Consider the following 21541-nt stretch of genomic DNA (forward strand, 5'->3'; position numbering starts at 1 on the left):
TAAGTCTCTGGACTTTGCAGTTGTGGAGCATCTGCCTGACATCTGCTAATAGCTCAGAGCAGTTGTGCATCTCAACTGGCAGCAACTCCCAGGCTATAACGAGGGACGTTCCCAACACTGCTGTATCAGATGCATCAGTCTAGCTAAGAGAAATACAATGCACGTTGATCTGATGTTTTGCTAGCATTAAACATACTTTGCTCAAATAAGAGTGAAATTAAGTGTTCATTTGCCAAAAAATCAAATGCTTTCTACTCTCTCTCAGCTGCAGTTCTGAGGTCAGCTGCATGTACACACATAGTAAGAGTTCCAGATGATCAGTGACTCTAAGCTGGTCCAGAATGCAAGAAAAGAGCTTGATGCTCCATTCATGGCAGTTAATAAGCACACTAAGGTCAGTGTGTGTCTGCATACCTGGGAGAATGACAGCATAATACTCTGAAAGAACAGAAGCCATACTTGGAAAGATGATCAGCATTTCCTACAACACAGTTGTAGCTCCAGCGCAGCCTTCTAAGACTCTGTAGTCTCATTCAAGCAGAGCTCATCTCCATAAACCCCAAAAGGCCACTTTTCTGCTGCTAAGCTGGCAAGGACACGAATGAAAACAGAAATACAACAAGGTATGCCCTTCCAGGGCCCCATTTATTGAATGAATACAAAAATAAGATCATGTAAATGTAGAGGCACAGTAATCTGCTCCACGGTGAAAAGATATCTTGGGTTAGCAGTGGACAGTGTTTACAATGCCTTGTAAACAGACCGCTTAACAAGCAAGAAGCGTACCAAAATATGACATTGGATTAGAAGTTCCCTGTTGCAGCAATACTTTGCACTTCTAGTGATGTCAGAGCATTTTGTAAGAGCTGGGAACATCCTTTGCTTTGTTTCCAGAGAAGAGCACATGAAGCCAATGAAACATGATGAACTTGCACTCTAACAGTGCAAAAAGCACCATGTTGTTTTCAGAGGATGCCGTCTTACCTCGTGATAGGTTAGTTTTGCAATGAAAAATAATGGCCAAAGCTACTGTGCATTATGGAAAAGTTTTAAGAATGACTATTTTTAAAGCGATCTCTTGCAGTTGAATAAAAAATATATATATTTTTTCATACTACAGTACATGGCATTTCTCCTAAATTGCACCAGAAGTAACTTTGGAAGCACTTTCAGTTTGTGTTATAGGCAAATGGGAAAGACAAAGCTGGGTAGGTTTTCAGTCTCCTTTCCATCTCCCTTTCCCATTACTTCATTCCCACCTTTTCACATCTCTGAGTCCACATACATTCCATTGATCAGGTAATCCACTTGTGTATAATCCTTCTTTTTATAACTTTCATAAGCCTGCATGAGAAAAAGAACTATAACAGTTATTAAAAAAAAGGTACCAAATAAAAGCACCGCAAGAAGCAAACTCTTATCCACCAAGTACTGAGTCAGAGGCTCAGCAGCGATGAGAAGATACTCATTGTTCATGCCCTGAGTTTCTGCAGCGCTCAATGTTGTTGTACCAGGTGTGTTTGTTGGAGCTGCGGTTGTATGCTTAGTAGAGGGAACGCGAGATGTTGACTTTATTACATGCTCAGTTGTAGCTTCTGATGTAGGGCCAATAGTCAAAACTGTGGCACCTTTGGTAGAACCCTGCAAAGAAGGTGATACACTCAAGGATGTTGGAGCTTTGCTTGTTTTTGGCAACATTACAGTTGTTTGCTTCACAGAATGTGGACTGACAGAAGGGGTGAGTGCAGCAGAGGTCTGGGCATCCTGCTGGGTGGAGGTGTTTAATGCTGGGCTTGATGTCTTCAGCCCAACTCCAACAGAAGTGAGGGTACTGGAGCGGGATGTGCTTGCCGGGTTAAACTGCTGTGTTACACTCATTTGAGTACCTGCTTTAGAAGTGGCAGCAAGGGGAGAAGTAGAAGTGGGAGAAGTAGACAGTACTGAACCAAAGCTATTATTTCCTATGTTTTCAGTGGTGATCAGAAGCTTGGTGACATTGCTGGAAGTGGAAGCAGTAACATTAGCAGGAGTGGGAGAAAAGACAGTGGATGATATGGCTGTAGTCTGGAGACTTCCAGAGGCATTGGAGGCTTCGGTAGTTGTTTCAGAAGTTGCAGTGAGGACAGTCATCGTTTTACCAGTCGCTATGACTGTGGTAGTGCTGGTGGTCAATGCAGTGGTGGTACCATCGCTTGCAGTTGATGTTGCCCCTGTATTTTCTGAGTCAGCAACAAGCAAATGCCTCAAGCGTATCCTGTAAGCCTGACTGGTTGAAAAAAAACCATTTTCTCTGTTGCGCTGTTCAACCTGTGCATTTACTGTCCTCTCTTTTTCCTGTTGATAGCTTTGGTGATGAAACAGGAGAGTTTCCCTTCCCCGGAAGACAACTTCTTTAAAGAGAAAGAAACAATGAGTTCCCTAATAATAAAACTCTGAAGCCCAAATCTGACCTCACTCACGCATGCTTGAGGTGACTTCTGAGTGTTCTGCCTTGAAACTAAAACGTTACTAAGGCTGCCCTGATTAAATAAGCAGCCTGCTGCCTCTGGCACAAAAATTCCAGAATAAAAAGAAAACAACAATGCCAAAATACTTTCTCTTAAAAGAATACAAGTACAACTGTTATGCCATTATTTTCCAAAGGACAAAGTGTCGAATACAAATGGCCTGAATGAATCATGCCTTTAAAATAGAGAGGCCAATAAAAGTTACCCAAAAGCACATCATGCACACAAAAGTGCCAGAGCTGTTACCGAACAAGTAAAACAACTCTTCCAGTTTACAGAACCATTATGCAGGTATTTCACAGCCCATCTCCCAAAGCTGAAAGCCGTGGATGGTCTAAATTTAAGGCAAAAGGATCGGATGGTGGATTTAGCAAGAGATTGAAGCATGGCATTACCTCCCAGAAGATCTCTGAGGTCTTGTTCTCCAGCATTCCGGCACACGCTCAACCGGTCACACCGCAAGAGGACGCAGTGACTCTGGTAGGACACAGACCAGTTGCACTGATGGTTACCTAAAAACAGCAGGAGACAAGTAATTGGTCAGTAATCCTGGTAAGACACACAGAGAACCCTCAAAAGCCTTCAGGCCAGAACACACTTCACTTTCAGTCAGATTCTTCAAAACCTTGCCTCGATCCCATTTAAATGCTAGCATTCTAGACATTAGATGACTTAATGAAGAAAAAAAGCTGGTGCTGCTTTTGACATGGGTTTGGACCACAGATATCTTCAACAGGTCCCATTGTGACTTAGTTATGCTGTAATTCTATATTAATATCACCATACCATGTGGTTCATTTCAGGGACTGGGAAATAGCATGTGTTGTAACAAGCGGCCACGGGAGAAGATAACAGAACACTCAGTATGTGATGAATCATGTACGAGTCCAACTGACCACTCATCAGCAGATTAAAGAAAACTTAAATGTACAGTAGTAGCAGTAGTTTGTTTCTGCCTTCTATTAGAAGTTTAAGAAAGGGCAAAGAACAGGCACATGTGGTACATATGGCTTTATTTAAAGTTCTTATCTACCAGGAGAGTTACCTTCACTGAGAATATTAAGGATATCAGAGGCTTGAACTTTACATAATAAAACATTCACGCTACCACTGTTACCAGAAGAGCTTGGAGAAAAATTATGAGCTCGAAGAAATCCCCCTACATGCAGCTGAATGTGCCATTTCCTAATCCCACCTTCTGTTCCTCTCTTGACAAGCTATGCTAGAAAAGACTCACAAACCACCTACAATTGTAAGTTGTGTCATTTCTTGCTTCTTGGGTAAACAAAAATCCATCACCATACTTGGCATTAGCCACACATCTAAGTCAGTTTACATCAGTTCAAATTAGTTCAGAAAAGGCTGGATGGGGTCAGCACTGTTACAGATCCTTGCCAAGAGCTGGAAAACTCTAGGTGTTAAAAGAAGGCATCCTTATGATGTTCCTATCAACCTGGATGTCAAACGTTCATTTACTGTCTCACCTCTACCACAGCATCACTGATTCTTTGTAGGCGCTGCAAGCTTTCACTCATGGCTAAATAACTCAGGGTCCTTAACAAGGACACCTCTCAAAGACTTGTCTAGAAGTCTTTATACTTCTAAAGGAGGCTTAAACATCTCAGAGGTAGACACCACAAGGCTCTCACCTTCCCTGGTCTTGTTTAATTCTGTTCTTGATAGCAGGATAATTAACAACTCATTTCTAAGGGGCCAAAAAAAAAACAACTATACAAATACCAGTGAGCAAAGACTATTCATTCCAATGCAGCTGTCTACTCTGTAGCACTGTTCACTTGCACACATCTGGCAGCATGGAATTACCCTTCAAGTCAAGTGACCTAACACCATTTGCACGCTACTACCACATACTAAGTGCACATGAATGCTGTTTCTTATGAAAGCTAGAAAGGCCATAGGAAATTATTGTTCTGGATTCAATTTAACCAGAGCTGTCAGAAATTATTTAGAAGTGAAGTACAGCACAAAGAAGCCATGCTTATAAATGCCTGTAAACAACTGGAGCTATTAAAAAAAATAAAAGATTGTTATCAGGGGAGCAGAAGAGACCTTTAGGGAAGGGAAAACCCAGCTGGAATTCCTACCCAAAAAACAAGAACCTTACCTGAAGCAGCTGGGCCTTTACAAGCCTGCCTGCATTGCTCTTCAGTTGTCAGCCTGTTTATTTGCACTACATGCACTCCTTGGGCTTTCAGGACAGAAAATCTGCTTTCGCATATACAGAAGGAAACCAGTAGGAAGAATACAATGGCAGTCCACATCTTCAGCGTTGGCCTTGCAGGCAGCTCTCTTTCCAGAAGCCTGCAGTACAGGAGAATGCTTTCTTATATCACTTTCAGATCAGCTGCTGTATCTCTGCAACAAAAGAAGAAGAAAATGGCTGATTTATATGAAAAGGTTGTGCTTGAAGTGTTTTACTAAACATGTTCCTAACAGCAGGAATGGGGGAAAAAAAAAGTGCAAAAGGCAAGTGGATATAATTGCACAACATAAAAGCAATGAAGCAGAGGCAGGAAAAGACTATTCCCAAGTTCTGTGTCTTTCTTTGGAAACAGCATTTTGCTCTCCCTTTCTTAGACTCCAACAGAGAACAACTCAATGCAAAAGCTAAAAGTATAAACTAAAGTTATACTTTATTCCTTTATTCTCCTTAACATTCAAAGGTGAAAAGGTTTAAAGGTGTAAAGGTTTTTAAGATATGAAATTTATCTTCTGCAGCCAAGATCACCAACAAAGAGCAGGAAGAGCTTTGCTACGTATTGCTCCGACTTCAGCTGGTAGAGTTTATCTGGCTGTTGTCAAATACCCATAGTGTACGAAGCCAAACTGAACGGCCATGGCAGCACAGATGTGGTGCCTCTGGACTCAGTCTGGAATCCTTCATCTGTCTCCAGGCTCAGTAGAAACGCTTTCACCAACCTGAGCATACTGGTAATATAGGGATCGACAGATCTTGCATATACCCAGAACCCAGTGCTGCCTTAATGGCAAGTCAATCACAATCAATCATCAGGATTGGTTCCTTTCTGCTTTGATTTTCCTGCTGATGATGGTCAAATTCAACAGACCATGTTGACTTCTTCCCTAAGGTGCTTTTAAAGGCAACTCTCTTTCTCACTCCTGAAGCAAGCTTTAGTTTTCAACCCAAAGTTATGATAAGACACATCATGTGCTTCAAGAAGTGTCAAGATGCAACTCTGCCTGACGTCTCAGAGGTGTACATGACTACTGCATTTGAAGACGCAAACAGATCATAGCACAGAGAATGAGCCACAAGTGTGAATGGTATAAATAGCAGAGCAGAAAGCATCCAACAGCCATCAGAGCAGAAAGCATCCAACAGCCATCAGCACCGGCCTGCAATCTTGATTCCCACACACATGCAAGGTTTACCTTGAGCTCTGAACTCCGGTCCCAGCCACATCTGGGTATTTAAGAATTTGCATTAGAGCCCTCTACCCCCCAGCCACAAAAACCCATGATAATATTTATTACTAACTCTAGTTTGTGACATTCTGATGTCTTAAGGAAATTTTCTGAGTTTTCTTCTAATTCCAGTTTCCAAAGTCCTGATCAGGGTAACAGGTTTAAACTCAAAACTATCCTGTCTGGAAATGGGTGAAGCCTCAACAGCTATTAGAGATTGTGCTGGGCTGCCACTAAGTCAGAGGTGGGAACGAATCCTGACTGCAAGTTGCAGTGTATCAAATCGAGTATCCCTAGTCGCTCTGTAAGTTCTGTAAGTGCCACATGCTTCCCAATGCACCCTTCCTGCTTATCTCATATTTATCCCAGTTACAAAGAGCCTTTTCCAAGTAGGTTTCTCATTCCAGCCATAAGTTCATGCCTGGGTCTCCCCACTTGGCATTTGGAAACATTTTAAGCCCTGGCAGGGAATGGCAGCTCACCAGCCCCATCTAGGCCTGCCAGCCAGCCCAGTTCTGTTGAGGGGAGACTTGTGCATTGCACAACCACAGCCCTGTGCAACAATCAAGGTGTTCAGAGCACTGTTTGTGCTGGAGGTGCTCAAGAAACATTTAGATGTGGTACTAAAGGACACGGTGGGGATGGGTTGGTGGTCAGACTCGGTGATCTTTGTGGTCATTTCCAGCCTTAATGATTCTATGACTCTAAACATGGCTGGTGCTCAGCAGTCATTGGACCCGATGACCAAAAGGCTTTGGGAGAGCACCAATCACAGCACTAGTAGGGGATTAAGAACAGATAGCATAGCATGGACATGCTTACATGGCACACACACAGCTCAGGAGGCGGTAAATATGGGTGGTGTGGTGGTGAGACTACATACAGATTAATCAAGCCTTCACACAATTCCATATGTCCATAGCAAGAGTCAGAATTACTTACAGATAGCTCTTCCAACTTAATCACCACCTTTTATAATTACAAGCAATAATAGGCTTTATTTCTCCCTTCCTCTCCTGCTTTTAACTTGTCCCATATGGTTCCATTTGTACTCTGCCCCCAAGAAACTTCACAGAGAACGTCCCAGAAGAGCACTTGCTAAAGCTTCCCCTCCTGACTCTGTTGCTCCCCAGAAGAAACCATCCCCTGCTTTAGTCAGAAACAACAAAAATCAACACTAGCGCTTTCAAAAGCAACTTTGAGAAATCCAGGCACAATTTGTTCTTTGAGCACCACCTTCTCCATATGTAAAGAATCCCCCGAGGAAATTAAAAGTCAAACCAAACCACAAAAGACAGTGAAGGAATAAAATCTGAGGGAAAAAAAAAAATACAAACAAAAAAGCAAAAAACAAACTTAGACTCTGAGAAGTGTAAAATTTACTTTTACCATCTGTGGCTACAAATCAACAGGGAACAAAACCAGAATAACTTTGAGTCAACAACTGAATGACTGATGGCTCTGCAATGTACACAGACATCCAGAGGGCACTGCCTGCTGGGTTTCTGAAGTGTGCCTCCATTCTTGCTAATTTCCCTGAACTCGAGCAAAGGAATCTATGATGGGGGGAGTGGAATAAATAAAATCAAAGTGTTATTTTAAACAGCATCCATTTGAATGAGGTGATGTTGCAAGAGCAGCCCCTGGAATATGAACTCTTGGCTCCATGCCCTCCCGGTCAGCCTTGGTTAAGCAGCTGCAAGGTACATGCACTGCCTGAACGCAGCATGGCAAAAGGAGTGAGGTACAATTAGACCAGTATGTGGAGGGAGGGAAAGAGTATGTTAGAGATCACAGGTGCAAAGTGAGCAAACAAAGCAAGTCATTTAGGGCAGCATGTGCTCTTTTGAGCTCTCAGAGTCAGCACATACTGCTCGAAAACTCATACTAACAAGTGTGTGTGGACTAGGCACGAAATAAGGTCAGAGAGCTGCACATAAATCATCTTCTGTTCCCCTGGAGCATCTCTGCCCGTTTCTGACAGAAGGTGCAAAGAAACTTTGAGGTTCAGCACAGATAAAGGTAGGAAGGTGCACAGCAGGTGGTTATAGCACAGAACCACTCCAAAGGAATCCAAAGAAAAAGAACATGGCACGCAGCCGCAGGGACTTTCTTCACTGCAAGAAAGGGATCCATGCAGTTCATGCTCCCGTGGGCCAGGCCAGAGCAGAAAGGAACTCAGCAAGGCTCCTCGTGCTGCAGGGAAATAACATGAGGACACGCTACAGGATCCTGGTGTCCTCAGAACAACAACAACACAGAGAAAACAAGGGTGGAATGCACTCTATAAACAACGAGGCTATTTTTCACATTAAGCTGAAAAGACATAAGGCCTGGCTTCAACTTGCTATTGTTGCTAAATATTCTGTGTGATGTCAGCTATCAGAACAAGTGTGTATTTCACATTTTTAGAAAACAGAATTAAACCAGGCTTTGCTAAGGAAAGATGTGCACATATTGTCCTGCAAATCAAGGCCAGAACACAGGAGGCAAAGAATCTGTGCTACAATCTTGAGAAGCATTTGGCTTTCCAAGCCTGCCCCTGAAGTGGCAACACATGGACAGGTCTGGGAACAGAAGGGGCAGCACCCAAGCAAACAAGGCAGATTTCTGAATCACAGCTGCACCAGTGGGTGAGAGGGAGAAACGAGGATAATAGCAGGGAACTGCTTATCCCAGCAAGAAAGCTTTACTTTGGTCATGATTTGTATCTATAACAGTGTCTGTCACATACCAGGTTGAGGATGTGCAAGAAAACCACATTGCTACTTTGCTAGAGGGAAAAAAAAAAAAAAAAAAAAAAAAGCTAGTTAGATAGTTTTCAAATGATTTTAACTACATTATGTGAAGAACTTCCCCCAGAGCAAGTAAATACAGCTTGAAAGGCAAGTTCAACACCCCCATTAATATGTCCTCCCCAACATCTCCCACTGGGCACCACCCATGGCTAGCTGAGCACAGCCAGAGGAACTTGCATCACTTTCTGAACAGCAGCCTTGGAGTCATTAAGTTGCCTTAGTCCCTGAGTTAATGACAAATGACACAGCTGTTTCTACAAAATGTCCCCTGCTATAAACAACAAAGGACAAACCGATCAGACATTGTAAAGCAGGAGTGCTGTGGATCACAGGGCAGAGAATATATTGCTGATGTCTAGGTAGGAGGTCATAAAATCATAGAAGGGTTTAGGTTGAAAGGGACCTTAAAGCCAGCTCCAGCCCAGCCTTGAATGCCTCCAGGGATGGGTACTCACAACCTCTCTGGGCAACCAGGTCCCAGGTCTGAGCTCAATTCCTTTATTTCCAAGACATTTACACTGTGTGAAGCAGCCTACATTCTTAGCAAAGCCAAGCTATTGCAGTCAAATGTCCACATGCAGTTCTAATGAAAACTCTCCCCATCACTTCCAGTATTACTAAAACTCTCCACTGGGAGGATGACTGAAGTGGGATGTGCAGAGATCTTGTACTCTCCGAGGGAACATTCAAGAAAGACACACCTAGAAGTCAGCCATGGATACACCAGCCAGGCTAGGCTGCTGCCTGACAAGCTGTATCTGATAACCACTGGGAGATGATGTGCCCAGCAGGGCATTCAAGGCTTGTGCCCCCAGAGCGGCTCACACTTTCTAGTAGCTCAGCATAAGGACAGGGATGTACAAAACCCACTCGTTTTCTACAAGCACTGCCTAGAATGTTTAACAGCATTAAATAATTACAACCACAGAAATGTTCTCAGGTGAACATCTCCCTGTTCCTTGCTGGGAGTCAGACCCTTTCACAAAGAGAAGCACCATCTGCTGCTACACAAGGATGCAAGCTGCATGTGCTCTGAAATAAGATGTCGGTGCAAGTCAGGAAGGAATATAAATGACATTCTTCTCCTATCACGCAGCTTCTTCAGAATGTAACAGTGCACAGCTGCCCATGTATTACAGAGGAACTGGCACTCCTCCACATCAGCAGGCATTCCTCACTGCAGCAGGAAGAACAGAACACAGCGTTAGATGGACACCACTGTGGTCTGCCACTGCCTCTGCTGAGATTTCTCCCTACCTATGTCCATAAGAAAGACAAAACCAATCCTACAAAGCCAGAGCCCACAGAAACTCCACCATGCTAGATTCTTAAGGGCAGCTTCCGGTGAAGCTGCTTGAACTGCTGCAGGCTCTAAAGCCTGCTGTGGAAATGGTGACCTTCAAAAGAAGTCTGCACCTGCTGCAGCAAGCACGTGTCCAGCTGCCACCTATGACTACTGCAAGAAAATCCATTCTGCTGCTTGTAAATGGCCAAACAGTTAATGTGATCAGAACTTCCAAAACACTCTGCATAATTGGAACAAACACTTCAAAGACTCTTCAAAAGGCGGTGGGAGTTCCAAGTTTGGCAGAGAAGCTCTGTGATCACACGGAGACTTGGCTGACACACACACATTCCCCATGTAGAAAGCACTTCAGTCTCCATGCTGACCAACGTATGACACATGAAACAGGGCCAAGGCCATGCTCTGCAAAGCTCTCTGGTAATAGCAACGGGGAAAAGCAGCAGGGGTTGGACTAGATTATGCCCAGAAATCCCCTCTAACCCCTCTGTGCTCCAGCAAAAATAAATGTGAAGCCATTTCCATGCAATAGATGGACTAATTGCAGGATCTGAATGGCAGACTTAATTCCCATGGATGATGCACTGCACCCTTTAGGCTCTAGATTTTCAGCAACTCACTCAATCTTCCTTTCCCTACAGAGAATCCAGAGAGGAAGGAGGTTTTAGCAGTTAGAACCCATGTCTGGCAGCTGACAAAACCAAAGCTCAGGTTCTTTCTCCACCTCCTGCTTCCTGTGGGAGCCATGCTGTGCTACTCACTCACAGTCTGTGGCAGATAAAGCAGCAGTGGTTTTTGTGGTTGGCTTTGTCTTGTTTGGTTTTGTTTTGAATGTTTATCAGCTTTATCCACCTCCTACGTCAAAGAACACCTCAGCTCCCATCTCCCCTCCCCACTTCCATCACCGAGCATGAGGCAGTTTGCACAGTTCTTACTTAACTAATGAGGACGATGCATGCTGGCACTACTGAGGCTTCATTCCTAACACACATCAAGCCTTGTCAAAGCCTAAAACACAAGAAGCCCTCCCATCACCACTCATTTTCCTTCCTCACCCACGCTCACCCCCTTGTTCTGTACTTCACATGGTGAGAACTACTGCTCAACAGGGCTTCTCCTGTGAAAAATGACTGGACAGCTGTTTCACTTGTGAAAATGCAGCTTGTTTCAGAAAACGTGAAACAATCCCATTTTCATACAAAGAGAAATGAACTGCCAAAGGGTAACCGTATAAAGCTGGGAACCGACAATAAATCTGTCAACACAAATTCTTCCAAGCAATGAAACTGTGCAGTACAACAGAAGTGCAACCTTGCCTGTTCTGACCTACACCCAAAATGATGCTGAATGTTCAGGTTCACTGTTATCTCACAGGAACAGGAGATCATACACAGGGCATTTGACCCCACGTGTTTCTAATTAAACTGCTTTCAGCAGTTGCCCCCAGAGAAACCACCCCAGCAGGCCCTCACTGAAACAGAAAAGCTCCATCTAGAACATAAGGTTCTTCGGGTTACGCTTAGTTTCACTCCTCCAGATGTTGTGAACTGTAAAAGCAGCCAACAGACTGAACCCCTTCACAAAACTTGGCCATTGGTTTTATGCCAAAGGTATTCTGATCCTGTAACACGGGGAATATTGGACTAGAAATACCAAAAGAATAACAAGAACAGCCCACTTTGGTCAGCATACACTAATTATCTGAGACAAGAGACTGTCTGATGTAGGCTGACCAAGCATGGACAGCAAAAACAGAAATAAGGACATAAGTGTGAAAGTCACACTACAAGTAGAATCTCAGAATCACCTGAGGTGCAAAGTACCTTTAAAGGTCACTTAGTCCATCTCCCCTCCAATAAACAGAGACACCTACAGCTAGATCAAGTAGGAACTCTTATCACTTTTGTCAATATGCTGCATGTTGTTCAGAAGAATTCAGCTCCAGCCTAATAAAATACTAACCTGTCTAATTTCATCTGTAATGGCTCAAGGCCATTACAAGTCAAGAATCAACAAGTGAAACAGGCTGCGACTGAATGAAATCAAACATATAGTAATTGGCATGCTAAGAATTAAATAATTTGCATTTGAATTAACATGTACCTCCTGCCTACTAAATGCCACCTTTGCTCCAAACCCAGTTTGCTGCTGAAGTCTCTGCAAACCTGGAATAAGAAGAGGCTATAATTGCTGATAAGTGAGGACAGAGACAAGCAAGTTTTGGAGCCTCAGAACTACACATCAGACAACCTCACGGGCTGGAAAGACTCACCAGCTGGCTGCCATGGCCTCCACCCACAAGTCTACCCCTTGGCAGCTCTTGTTCCCATTACAGATTGTTCAGCCATGCACAACACAGCAGTGAGCTGCAACAGGGAGCTGCACCAGTTGAGGGCCAGGTACACAAGGTGAACTGGCACCAATTCAGATGTCCTTGATTCAGTAAAATGCAGCTAGTGGTAAAGCTTCTGTAATTCTAAAGCTTGCATTTTTACAAACAAAAGCCAGCTCTGAGGCCAGCGTGTAGACCAAGGTCAAACTCTGCACTACAGAGCAGTAGACTGAATGCTGAAGCACCTCTTTAAAAGCTGCACTTTGGCCTTTCACAGAAATCTGCCTTTGGATTTACACAGCAGCAGCCAACAGAGCAAATCCCAACCTACCAAGGACGAAGTCCTACTAAACCTATCACAGTACCAGAAAAAGGTGCATTTTACTTCAGTGCAGAATAGACAGGACATGCTCCACTTTACTGTTTACACTCAGTTCTAACATCTTTGCTCATTCAGCATCTTCACCTTAACCTTGTTATCAGGGTGGCAGTATAGGTACGGAAATACATAAACACGGTAAATCTGCCTGTGGGTTCTCTGTTGTCTCACGCATGTAATCTAATGAAATACTAAAACAACTTTGTGCGTGAATTTTATTTACAAATTCTCTTCTATATCCAGTCACCCTTTATTAAGATTAATCACTGCTATAGGAAACCCAGCATTACAGCCCTCCGTTCATTGGATGGCACCATGTGTTCATTGGATATGTTCAGTGGTAGCAACTGTAAACGTGAATGCTTGAGTGCACTGTGGGATAAACCTAATGGATCATAATTGTGGAGCGGGTATTTTAAAGCTGGAAGGAACCTCTGATAACAATACATTTCTACAAATCAATGGGTTTACTCCAAGACATGTAATAAACTAAGAGCTCATTTAACAGAATGGTTTGCAGTTCCCAGTCAACCCCCAGGGGACCATTTGCCTACTCCACTTTGCATTACATCTGCTTCCAGTTTCAGAGGGGTCAAAGACCAAGTGTAGAACATAGAAAGCAGAAAGAATGATGTGCTAATAGCACCAAGACCTACAACAGCAAGGCAGAGGAAGAACGGCCCCCCTCCCACCAGCACTTTCTGTTTCCATTTTATTCCAAAACTCTCATTCAGATATTCCTTATGAAGATGGGTCATCAATACAGGAAATACGCTTCTGTTACAGCTGAATGTTCACTGAATAGACTCCATTGCATCCTGCGCAGGAGCAACTGTAAGCATGCATGCTTTGGGTGCAGCATGGTATATACCTAGCAGGTGTTGTACACAAGGTACTTCTACCACCAGTGACAGCACTTACCACTTTTAGGGGCAATTTGTCAAAGCAGCAGACACAGAAACTCCAATCCAGCTTCTGGATATAACGAGATATTTCTGAGTTCAAGAAATCCCCGTTCCCTTTGCAACGGACAGAAGAACAAGTGAGAAACTACAAATACACCCGATCCAGTCAAAAGCTGCTCTCTAAAATAGAAATTAACTCATTGCCATGCAGCCCTACTTCCATCTGGCAGCAAAGCCATCTGTGTTACAGATCCATGCAGGCAACACACTTCTTTAAAATTCAAGCAGCAAGTGACCCTAAAGAAAGTTATCAGCTGCTCCCACGCCAGCTACCTGCCTTCAGCACCAGTTCTTCAAACATACCAAGTTAAACAAATAACTTTCTGCATGAGAGTAAGTCTAGCAGAACCAATGGAACTTGTGACCTACATAAAACAAAGTCACACAACCGCTGGCAGGTTTGTGATATTGCACTTCCATATCAATATGCATGCTGCTTTACTGCAAAGGACTGGTTTGCTTCTTTAAACAAAACTCAAGTCAACATTTTCTCCTTCATCAGGGATGGAGCTGCTTGCAGTTCAACACAGTGGGCACCACCAGTCCACATGGATCCCTGCTGGCTTACAAAGCTGCCCAAGGGATCAATGTGCCACCCTGCTAATAACTCAATATAAACCATTCCAGACAAGTTCTCCTACAGGGCTCACTGCCCAAAATACCCTCACCTGAGACACGTAATCTCCAGAAATTGGCAAAAGTGTGATTTCAACCACAGCACGTGCCTCATCCAACAGTCTGGCATCTCAGAGATGTCACCACAGCCAGAATACAGCGAGCTTGCCTTATCTGTGTGGCAAATACAAACTGTAGGCCGCTCCCTAAAAGCACTGTCGTACACCAGAAAGATGAAAAGCAACACCCAAAAAGTAATTACATGTGGCTTCGAGGCTTCAGGAAGAGTTAGCACAGCTTTTGTAACAGGAAATTGTCTTTCGTATCCGAGAAATCTCCGAAGCTATTCATTACATGTGAACTAAAAAAAATGTAAGATGTTCCAGAGGAGAAAGGCCAGGAAAGCACATTGCTCCTTTATTAAGCTTCTTCAGGTCAAAGAGTGACAGAAACCCAGATAAAGATTCAGAGAAGCTACTGAGAGATCCTAGAGACAACATCATTGTCCCAGATCAGCTGAGAACCTGTTTCAGAAACAAAAGGACATGAAGAGGAACTGGTCAGGGTTCCCCCACCTTGTTTCACTGCAGAAAACATTCTGAGGGTAGAAACCACACAAACACTTGTAACTGTGACTTGCTGTCAAGAGTTCTCAGGCCTTCAGGGGAGCAAAAGCCATTAAAAGCCAGCATAGTGAATGGCTACAGCTGAAAGCACAGGGGAAAAAAGAAGTGTAAAATATGATTGTATGCAACCACTCCCCTGAGACTGTCAAAGCATCTTCCCAAAGAGATGGTAGAGAACAGAGGTTTATCCTGTTATTTAATACAGAGAAGCCAAACAAAGAAAGATAGAGAAGACGACTGGGCTAAAGAACATGCTTAATCCTATTAAATTTAATGAGATTTCAGCCTGGTCTTCACATTCAAGTTGTATTCGGAGTTTAAGTAAGTGGATTTAAAGCCAGATTTATTTAAAGTAGTGCAAATCCTCCCCATGCCCAGGAAATATAAATCTAACACAAATATACACACAGAATTCAATGAGAACATTCATCCGTTCCACCAAATTACAGTCCTCTAACTTCTATTATTCTTATTTCAAGCCAGTTTTAAACCCTTGCATCTTCTCTGTCTGAAGTGTGTGCTGAAGATTCTCTGCCCAAGCAGTTCTCCATGCTGAGCACCATCTCCCCAGTGCTTCAGGAAGGCAATCCCAGTGCCTTCCTTCCCCAGTTCTCCACCGGTACAAGGATGCTTCTCCCATATACACAGCAATCTAAAGGACTCAACAAGGCCTTTCATGCTGATGACTCACTCCACTGCGCATCCACCTTACAGGCAAAGGAAGAGGGCTGTCCTTAGAAGAAGCAGTGATGGTTGTGAAGAGGGCTCAGAGAAGAAGAAATATGGCATTTGTACACAAATAACCTCCCCTTTCAAGGTGACCCAACAGTCCCACCCAGTGATGCTCAGCAGCAGCTGTGTCAGTGCAACAACACCTCCACTTCTCTGCACCAAAAGTCAAAATCAGATCATGGAGGCAAAGCCCACAGCAGCAGAGAAAAGCAAAGCCGTCAAAGTTAGTAGAATGCTGCCAGGGCTTCTGGCACCTACAATGCTTGAATTAAAAACGGACCTGAGGAGGCCTCATTGCAGGGATACCCAGGGTAACGCCAGAGCAGAGCCATCAGCTTCCACCCTCACCCTGAATCACACACCCCTACAGCAGGGACTCCACTGGAAGGAGACAGTGCCTGACCCAGAAGGGAACACTGCTGCAGGTAATACAGTACGCCACCTGGGAGGCAGCCTTCTTGGGGCACCAGCAGCCAAGAGCTGTAGGAGCTGTGAGTGACATTTGCACAGCACACAGCTAACTCCTGCCAGCGTTCATTTCCAGCATCGCTATCACGCCCATAGTGCCAGCAGCTTCCTTACACCCAGCTGTCAAACTCACAAGCTTCACTAATTCTTCCAAATCTCATTCACAGAACGGGAATGGCAAACTCTGTCCAAAGCAACATGACTGATAGGAGGAAAAAAAAGCACAGAGTGCTTGCTAATTCCACGCGGTTCAGAACAGAACTCAAGGAATTTCACACAGTTAACCTCGGAAGGCTTCTTGGCTTTCCAGCCAACAGACCCAACTGCCCTTTGAGAGCCATCCTCAACCTGAACGTGCAGGGTATCTCAGTAGCAGGGTGGCTATCATGAATCAGAATGAGCTGAGACCTCTCCAAGCTAAGAACACACAACCTGGCTTCCAGCTCAGCACAAGCCATAACATTCCATCCAGCAATCACTGTGCAGAGCAGGGGTTCTCTCACCTGTCACAGAAATGAACTTTGTGCCAGGTACATGTTAATGGGATGAACATCCCCTTCAAAAAGTCACCTGGCCTTGATGGAAGCCCTTCAAATGGCAGGCAGTCAGCTGGCATGGGCTGCCATCATTCTGCACAACAGCTGGAGCAACTCGCTGCAGCTGAGGATCTGCATAGGAAGGAGGAAGCAGTGGGTTCTTCAGCTTTCCCATTGCGTAATTGCTCTTAATGTTAGGAGTTTCGATCAAACCTCAAGTAACAGCCCAAGGGGAAGGATGAACTAAAACAGTGCATTGGCCGAACACAACCATGACAGCAGACTTCCAACCCGGTAACAGGTCAGAGCAGAAGAGCCGCAGCACACCTGTAAAGGGAACACCAAACACTTTAACACCAAGCACAGCACTGCTCCAAGCCCACAACACGCACACCAACCAGGATGAAGCAGCCTCTGCCACACACCTGCTTCTCTGGTGTGTGAGCACACAGCTTCGTTCACAGGTTCATTCCTCCTACTTCCACGCTCCCCATCATTTCTCGCTTTAAAAACACTGGCAGGAACTCTAGTTGGGCTTGCTTTATAAAGCTTTCCATTTATGAAACTGGTTCAAGCGTGAATGACAGCACACAGAACATGTGTTCACTTAATGCTACACACTAGAGCACACGGAGATGTCAGCAGGACTGTGTACTAAAAGAGAATGTTTCCTATGGGCTTTCCAGAGACAAAAGGAAGCAAAAACCTACCCCCAAACCTATCCATTCTTCAGGGTTTCATCAGGCAAAGTTCTGGACACTTCCTGCACACGCTGCCTAAAACAAATATCTCCATTCACTAACATCCCTGCAACATTTTTTCCCTTAAAAACTTTGTCACCCACTGCTGGAAATGACAGCTATTGCATTTAAAAGGGCACCTGCCCTATAATCCAGGCTATGCAGTGAGAGATTTTAAAACACATTATCAGGCCTTCAGCATGGACAGTTTTCATCAGTGAAGCTTGAAATTTCACTTGCTAATTTACTTTTATCGCCTTTGAAAAGTCTGCACCAGGAGACTTCATTTGGAAGGCTGAGGGTTGCACGGAGGTTCCAATTAGAATTTCATTAGCAGATAACCAGATGCAAAGCGCGCTTTCTGGCAGATGGTTTCACAAATCCAGCAGGGAATTGACAACTAAAACAAACACCAAAGATGCCTGCACCTACAAGTTAAGGGCCACGCAGTCCAAACTTTTTCCCCAGGAAAATACAAAAAGGATCTGTGCCGATAAATGCATACAATGCATTTCAACAATAACCAAGCAGGAGATGCACATAGCAAGCGCTCTGATCTACTTTAGACATGCAAGCTAATAAGAATGGAATGACCCCCTTCTAAACCACCCATTATTATGTAATGGGCTGAACTAATATACCTATAGTGGATGATCATGGTAAATGAATGAGATTAATACAGAAATACACACACTTTTGAGAGAGGCACCACATCAACACAGATCTTATAGACACACTGTCAGCCAGCCACGAAGCTGTGAGGTCTAAAGGGCGCAGGGTGCTCGCTATCAGGGAGTTCACCCAGCACAACAAGTCTGCAGATTAGCTCAGGCAGGGAGGGTTGGCAGTTCTGTGCTGTGCCTTCGATAAGCAGCCAAATAACATGGCTAGTTGGGAAAGAGTGCTGCTGTTTGACCAAGGGATTGGGCCAGCCAATGCATGGGCATCTACACACCCTATACAAAAGCACACTGAAACAAGATTTGACTTGACCAATCCTACAAGACAAAGTTTGGGACACTGCAGAGAAGGGCTTGGGGATGCCCTGACCCCAGCCCCCAGGATTCTGCACTGGGAGCTCAGAGCCTCCTACCTGCACCACAGCAATGCCCAGGGGACAGCTAAGTATGCTGAGAACCTTCCTCTAAGGTATGAAGAGATAAGAGATTCCATTACAACGCCAAAGTGGTGCACCACTTACAAAGGTGATCCCAGCTCCACGCAGCCGACGTTATTTATTCAAGCAGGAGGTGTCTGGGCACATCTCTCCAACCTCCAGTAAGCACCACTGCCACCACAGCTCAGGGATGGTCTAGGGGGCAACCAGAGGAACCGCTGGGTAGTGCTTGAGAGTCACACGGGACTAACGTCTGGATGTTGTGTTGATGAATATGATTTAGCCGGGAAGTGTTGGGAATGGTTGGACTAGATGATCCTCTAGGTCTTTTCCAACCTTGATAATTCTGTGATTCTGTAAGAGATGCTACCAAGAAAGCACCCCCGTTCCCGAGCTCCCCCAGCACACAGTAAGGTCTGTGCGCCAGGTCCCAGCGCACCAACCCACGGCAGCAGCCCGCTACCTGAGCACAGAGGCCGGAGTTCTCTCGCAGCCCTCCACGCACGCAGGGCCGCATCTCCCCCGATCACCCCAGCAGTTCCCCGCTCCCCACGCACGTCGCGTCACCTCCAGCCCCGCACGACGCGCACCCAGCGCCTCCCCAGCGGTCCCTCAGGCCCAAGAGCCCCGCACCGGACCGGAATTAAAACTCACCCCAGCGGAGGCGGCCACATACCCGGCAACAGCGCAGCCCCCGGGGGAAGGAGCACAGCCCCGCACCGCTGCGCCCCGCCACATGCCTCGGCCGCGCCCCGCCCCGCCACCGCATCTACCCCCGCCCCTCTCCTCTTCCCATTAGCCCGCAGGACTTAAGCCCCGCTCCCAACCCGGCAATACCACACCCCTTCTTCAAGCCACGACCCCCTCCGGCCGCCTACGGAAGTTACGTAGGGAGGGGCGTAGCGGGTGACCGGGATTGCCGGCTGTCAGGCGGTGTGTGAGCTGCATTGCAGCCGGCACCGTGACATGAGTAAATAAATTATAAGTAAATAAGTTATCCAGAAACTTATTTAGCCTGCTGTCATTCTGTATTTTCCCCATAACCATGTTCGCACTGAGGACATGCCTCTGCCAACTCTCAGGCAGCAATTAGGGAAGAGACTGGCTAGAACTGTTGACAATATGTTTGCAGAGTTCTAAATACCATTGAATACGATCTGTAAATATTTACGCTTTGAGGAAGAGATTTGCTCTTTGCATAGTTTTCATGTTAGCATCTGCTAGGCTGAGTAAATGACTAATGAAAATCACATAGTGAGGGGAGGAATAAAAAGCCCATAGGGAACTTACTCCCAGGAGGGGAGTAAACTCTTGGAAAGGGCTGACAAGAGCAGGACACGGGGAAATGGTTTTAAGTTAAAAGAGGGATGATTTAGGTTGGATGTTAGGGGGAAGTTCTTCACTAGGAGAGTGGTTAGGCCCTGGAACAGGCTGCCCAGGGAGGTTGTGGATGCCCCGTCCTTGGAGGTGTTCAAGGCCAGGATGGACGGGGCCCTGGGCAACCTGATCTAGTAAAGGTGTGTGTTTGGTGGCCCTGCCAGGCAGGGGGGTTGGAACTACATGATCCTTGAGGTCCCTTCCAACCCGGGTCATTCTGTGATTCTGTGATGCTTTGGAGTTCCTTTCTGGTCTTACATCCTGCACTGCCCTGATTTCAGTCCCACCAGATTGTGAGTCTTGCCAGCTCTTGCAGTTGGGGCTTTTCAGAACCTGGCTTCCTCAATCAAGATGAATGAGAATCCTGACTGTCATTTCAAACTGGATTTGGTGTTTGCAGGGCAATGTGAAAATATGTCCCTACAAGTGGAAATGCAGATAAGCAAATTGCAGTTTCAGTGAGCTAACCCCCTCCTATCCGAGCATAGGGGTTTCCATTCACTGCAAGCAATTACCTAATAGTCAAATTCTGTAATTAAAATTCTATAATTAAAATTCCAAATACTCTTTATAAACTTATTTGAAAGCCAAGATTCTCATGTAGTACCATGTTCGTAGCAATGTTAACCTAATTAAAGAATTGGTCACAGTGACAGAACACCCAAATGATTGCATTTTGAGCTATTATGAAGAATTAAATACGTGCAAACAGCTAAAAAAGATCAGCTCTGTGCATTCACTGAACTATGGATATAACATTACTCACAAGCCATCAGGATGCTCCAGTTATGTTCAAACTCTGTTGTCCCACTGGCATCACGTTGCTGCAGCTTCATCATGAAAAATGGATCTCGTGCTCTGCCACAAGTCCTGCCTTCCTGAAGCCATGGCAATCCCTGAAGCACAAGTGAAAGCCTGCATTAACTCCTCACAGATCAGAAGCAGCATGGGAGATAGTTCTAGCAGCGCATTATCAGACACGTATTGAAACTGACACGTGAAACAATTTGCTCCAACATCCAGTACCCAACCAGCATTCTCAGCACTGACTAGCATTGCTTCCATGTGTAGCTCCTTGCAAAGCCCATTGCATTTGACAGAGATAAAGAGAAACGTGAGCCCAGGCTTCCTCCACCCTTGGCCCACAATAGTCAGGTGCTGTGCAAGAGGTAGGGCAGAAATGGGGTGCCCACCAATCTAAAATGAGGCCCAGGGAGCCCACAATGCCTGGTGTTTTGTTTTTCTAGCACAGCCTTTGGGCATAAGACAGAAGTTTCTAACCACAGTCCTATGACATTACCCTGCTACCACACTGCAACTTGGAAAATCTCTTAGCTGAGTACAAATGAATGGTCCACCCATGGCACGCCAGTCCAAAGCGGAAAGGCTTTGCTTTTATTGATGGCAGTGGAAAAGGAGAAGGGAGATGTTTTCAGTGCTTAAAAGTAATAACCTGGAATTTAAGCCTAGATCCTTTGTGCTGAAAGGTGGGTTTGTCCTGCTAGAAGAGGAGAGCCATGAGAAGGAACGGAGCTCCCTCTCCAATCAAATAGCAGGCATTGCACATCACCTGATTTGCAGCATAACCTATTCAAGTGA

General features: G+C 45.0%; 1 protein-coding gene across 6 annotated transcripts; it reads right to left on the reverse strand.

The window, feature by feature from the left end:
- Window positions 1–614: 614 nt before the first annotated feature.
- C5H11orf24 (chromosome 5 C11orf24 homolog) lies at window positions 615–20838 on the reverse strand. 6 transcript variants are annotated; one of them, XM_015863820.2, is made up of 5 exons: window positions 19220–19339; window positions 18650–18760; window positions 4633–4883; window positions 2903–3019; window positions 615–2387 (listed from the first exon to the last, which is right to left on the reverse strand). In XM_015863820.2, the coding sequence occupies exons 3-5, from the start codon at window positions 4787–4789 to the stop codon at window positions 1264–1266; spliced, it is 1398 nt and encodes a 465-aa protein (XP_015719306.1). In that variant the 5' UTR covers window positions 4790–4883; window positions 18650–18760; window positions 19220–19339; the 3' UTR covers window positions 615–1263. The 6 variants fall into 6 exon arrangements, with proteins under 6 accessions (XP_015719306.1, XP_015719299.1, XP_015719301.1 ...); XM_015863813.2 differs by having other exon boundaries at window positions 615–2390; XM_015863815.2 differs by having other exon boundaries at window positions 615–2390; window positions 18650–18818; window positions 19220–19316.
- Window positions 20839–21541: the final 703 nt, after the last annotated feature.

Source organism: Coturnix japonica, chromosome 5 (genome assembly GCF_001577835.2).
Source record: "Coturnix japonica isolate 7356 chromosome 5, Coturnix japonica 2.1, whole genome shotgun sequence".
Classification (NCBI taxonomy): domain Eukaryota; kingdom Metazoa; phylum Chordata; class Aves; order Galliformes; family Phasianidae; genus Coturnix; species Coturnix japonica.

What these genes read in the sequence shown, in the direction of transcription:
- C5H11orf24 (XM_032445004.1), bottom strand. Translation starts at nt 4,789, where the DNA reads ATGTGGACTGCCATTGTATTCTTCCTACTGGTTTCCTTCTGTATATGC. An exon ending in TAAAGGCCCAGCTGCTTCAG is followed by an intron (nt 3,020 to 4,632) that starts GTAAGGTTCTTG and finishes TGCTGTTTTTAG; the next exon opens with GTAACCATCAGTGCAACTGG. An exon ending in CCTCAGAGATCTTCTGGGAG is followed by an intron (nt 2,391 to 2,902) that starts GTAATGCCATGC and finishes TTCTCTTTAAAG; the next exon opens with AAGTTGTCTTCCGGGGAAGG.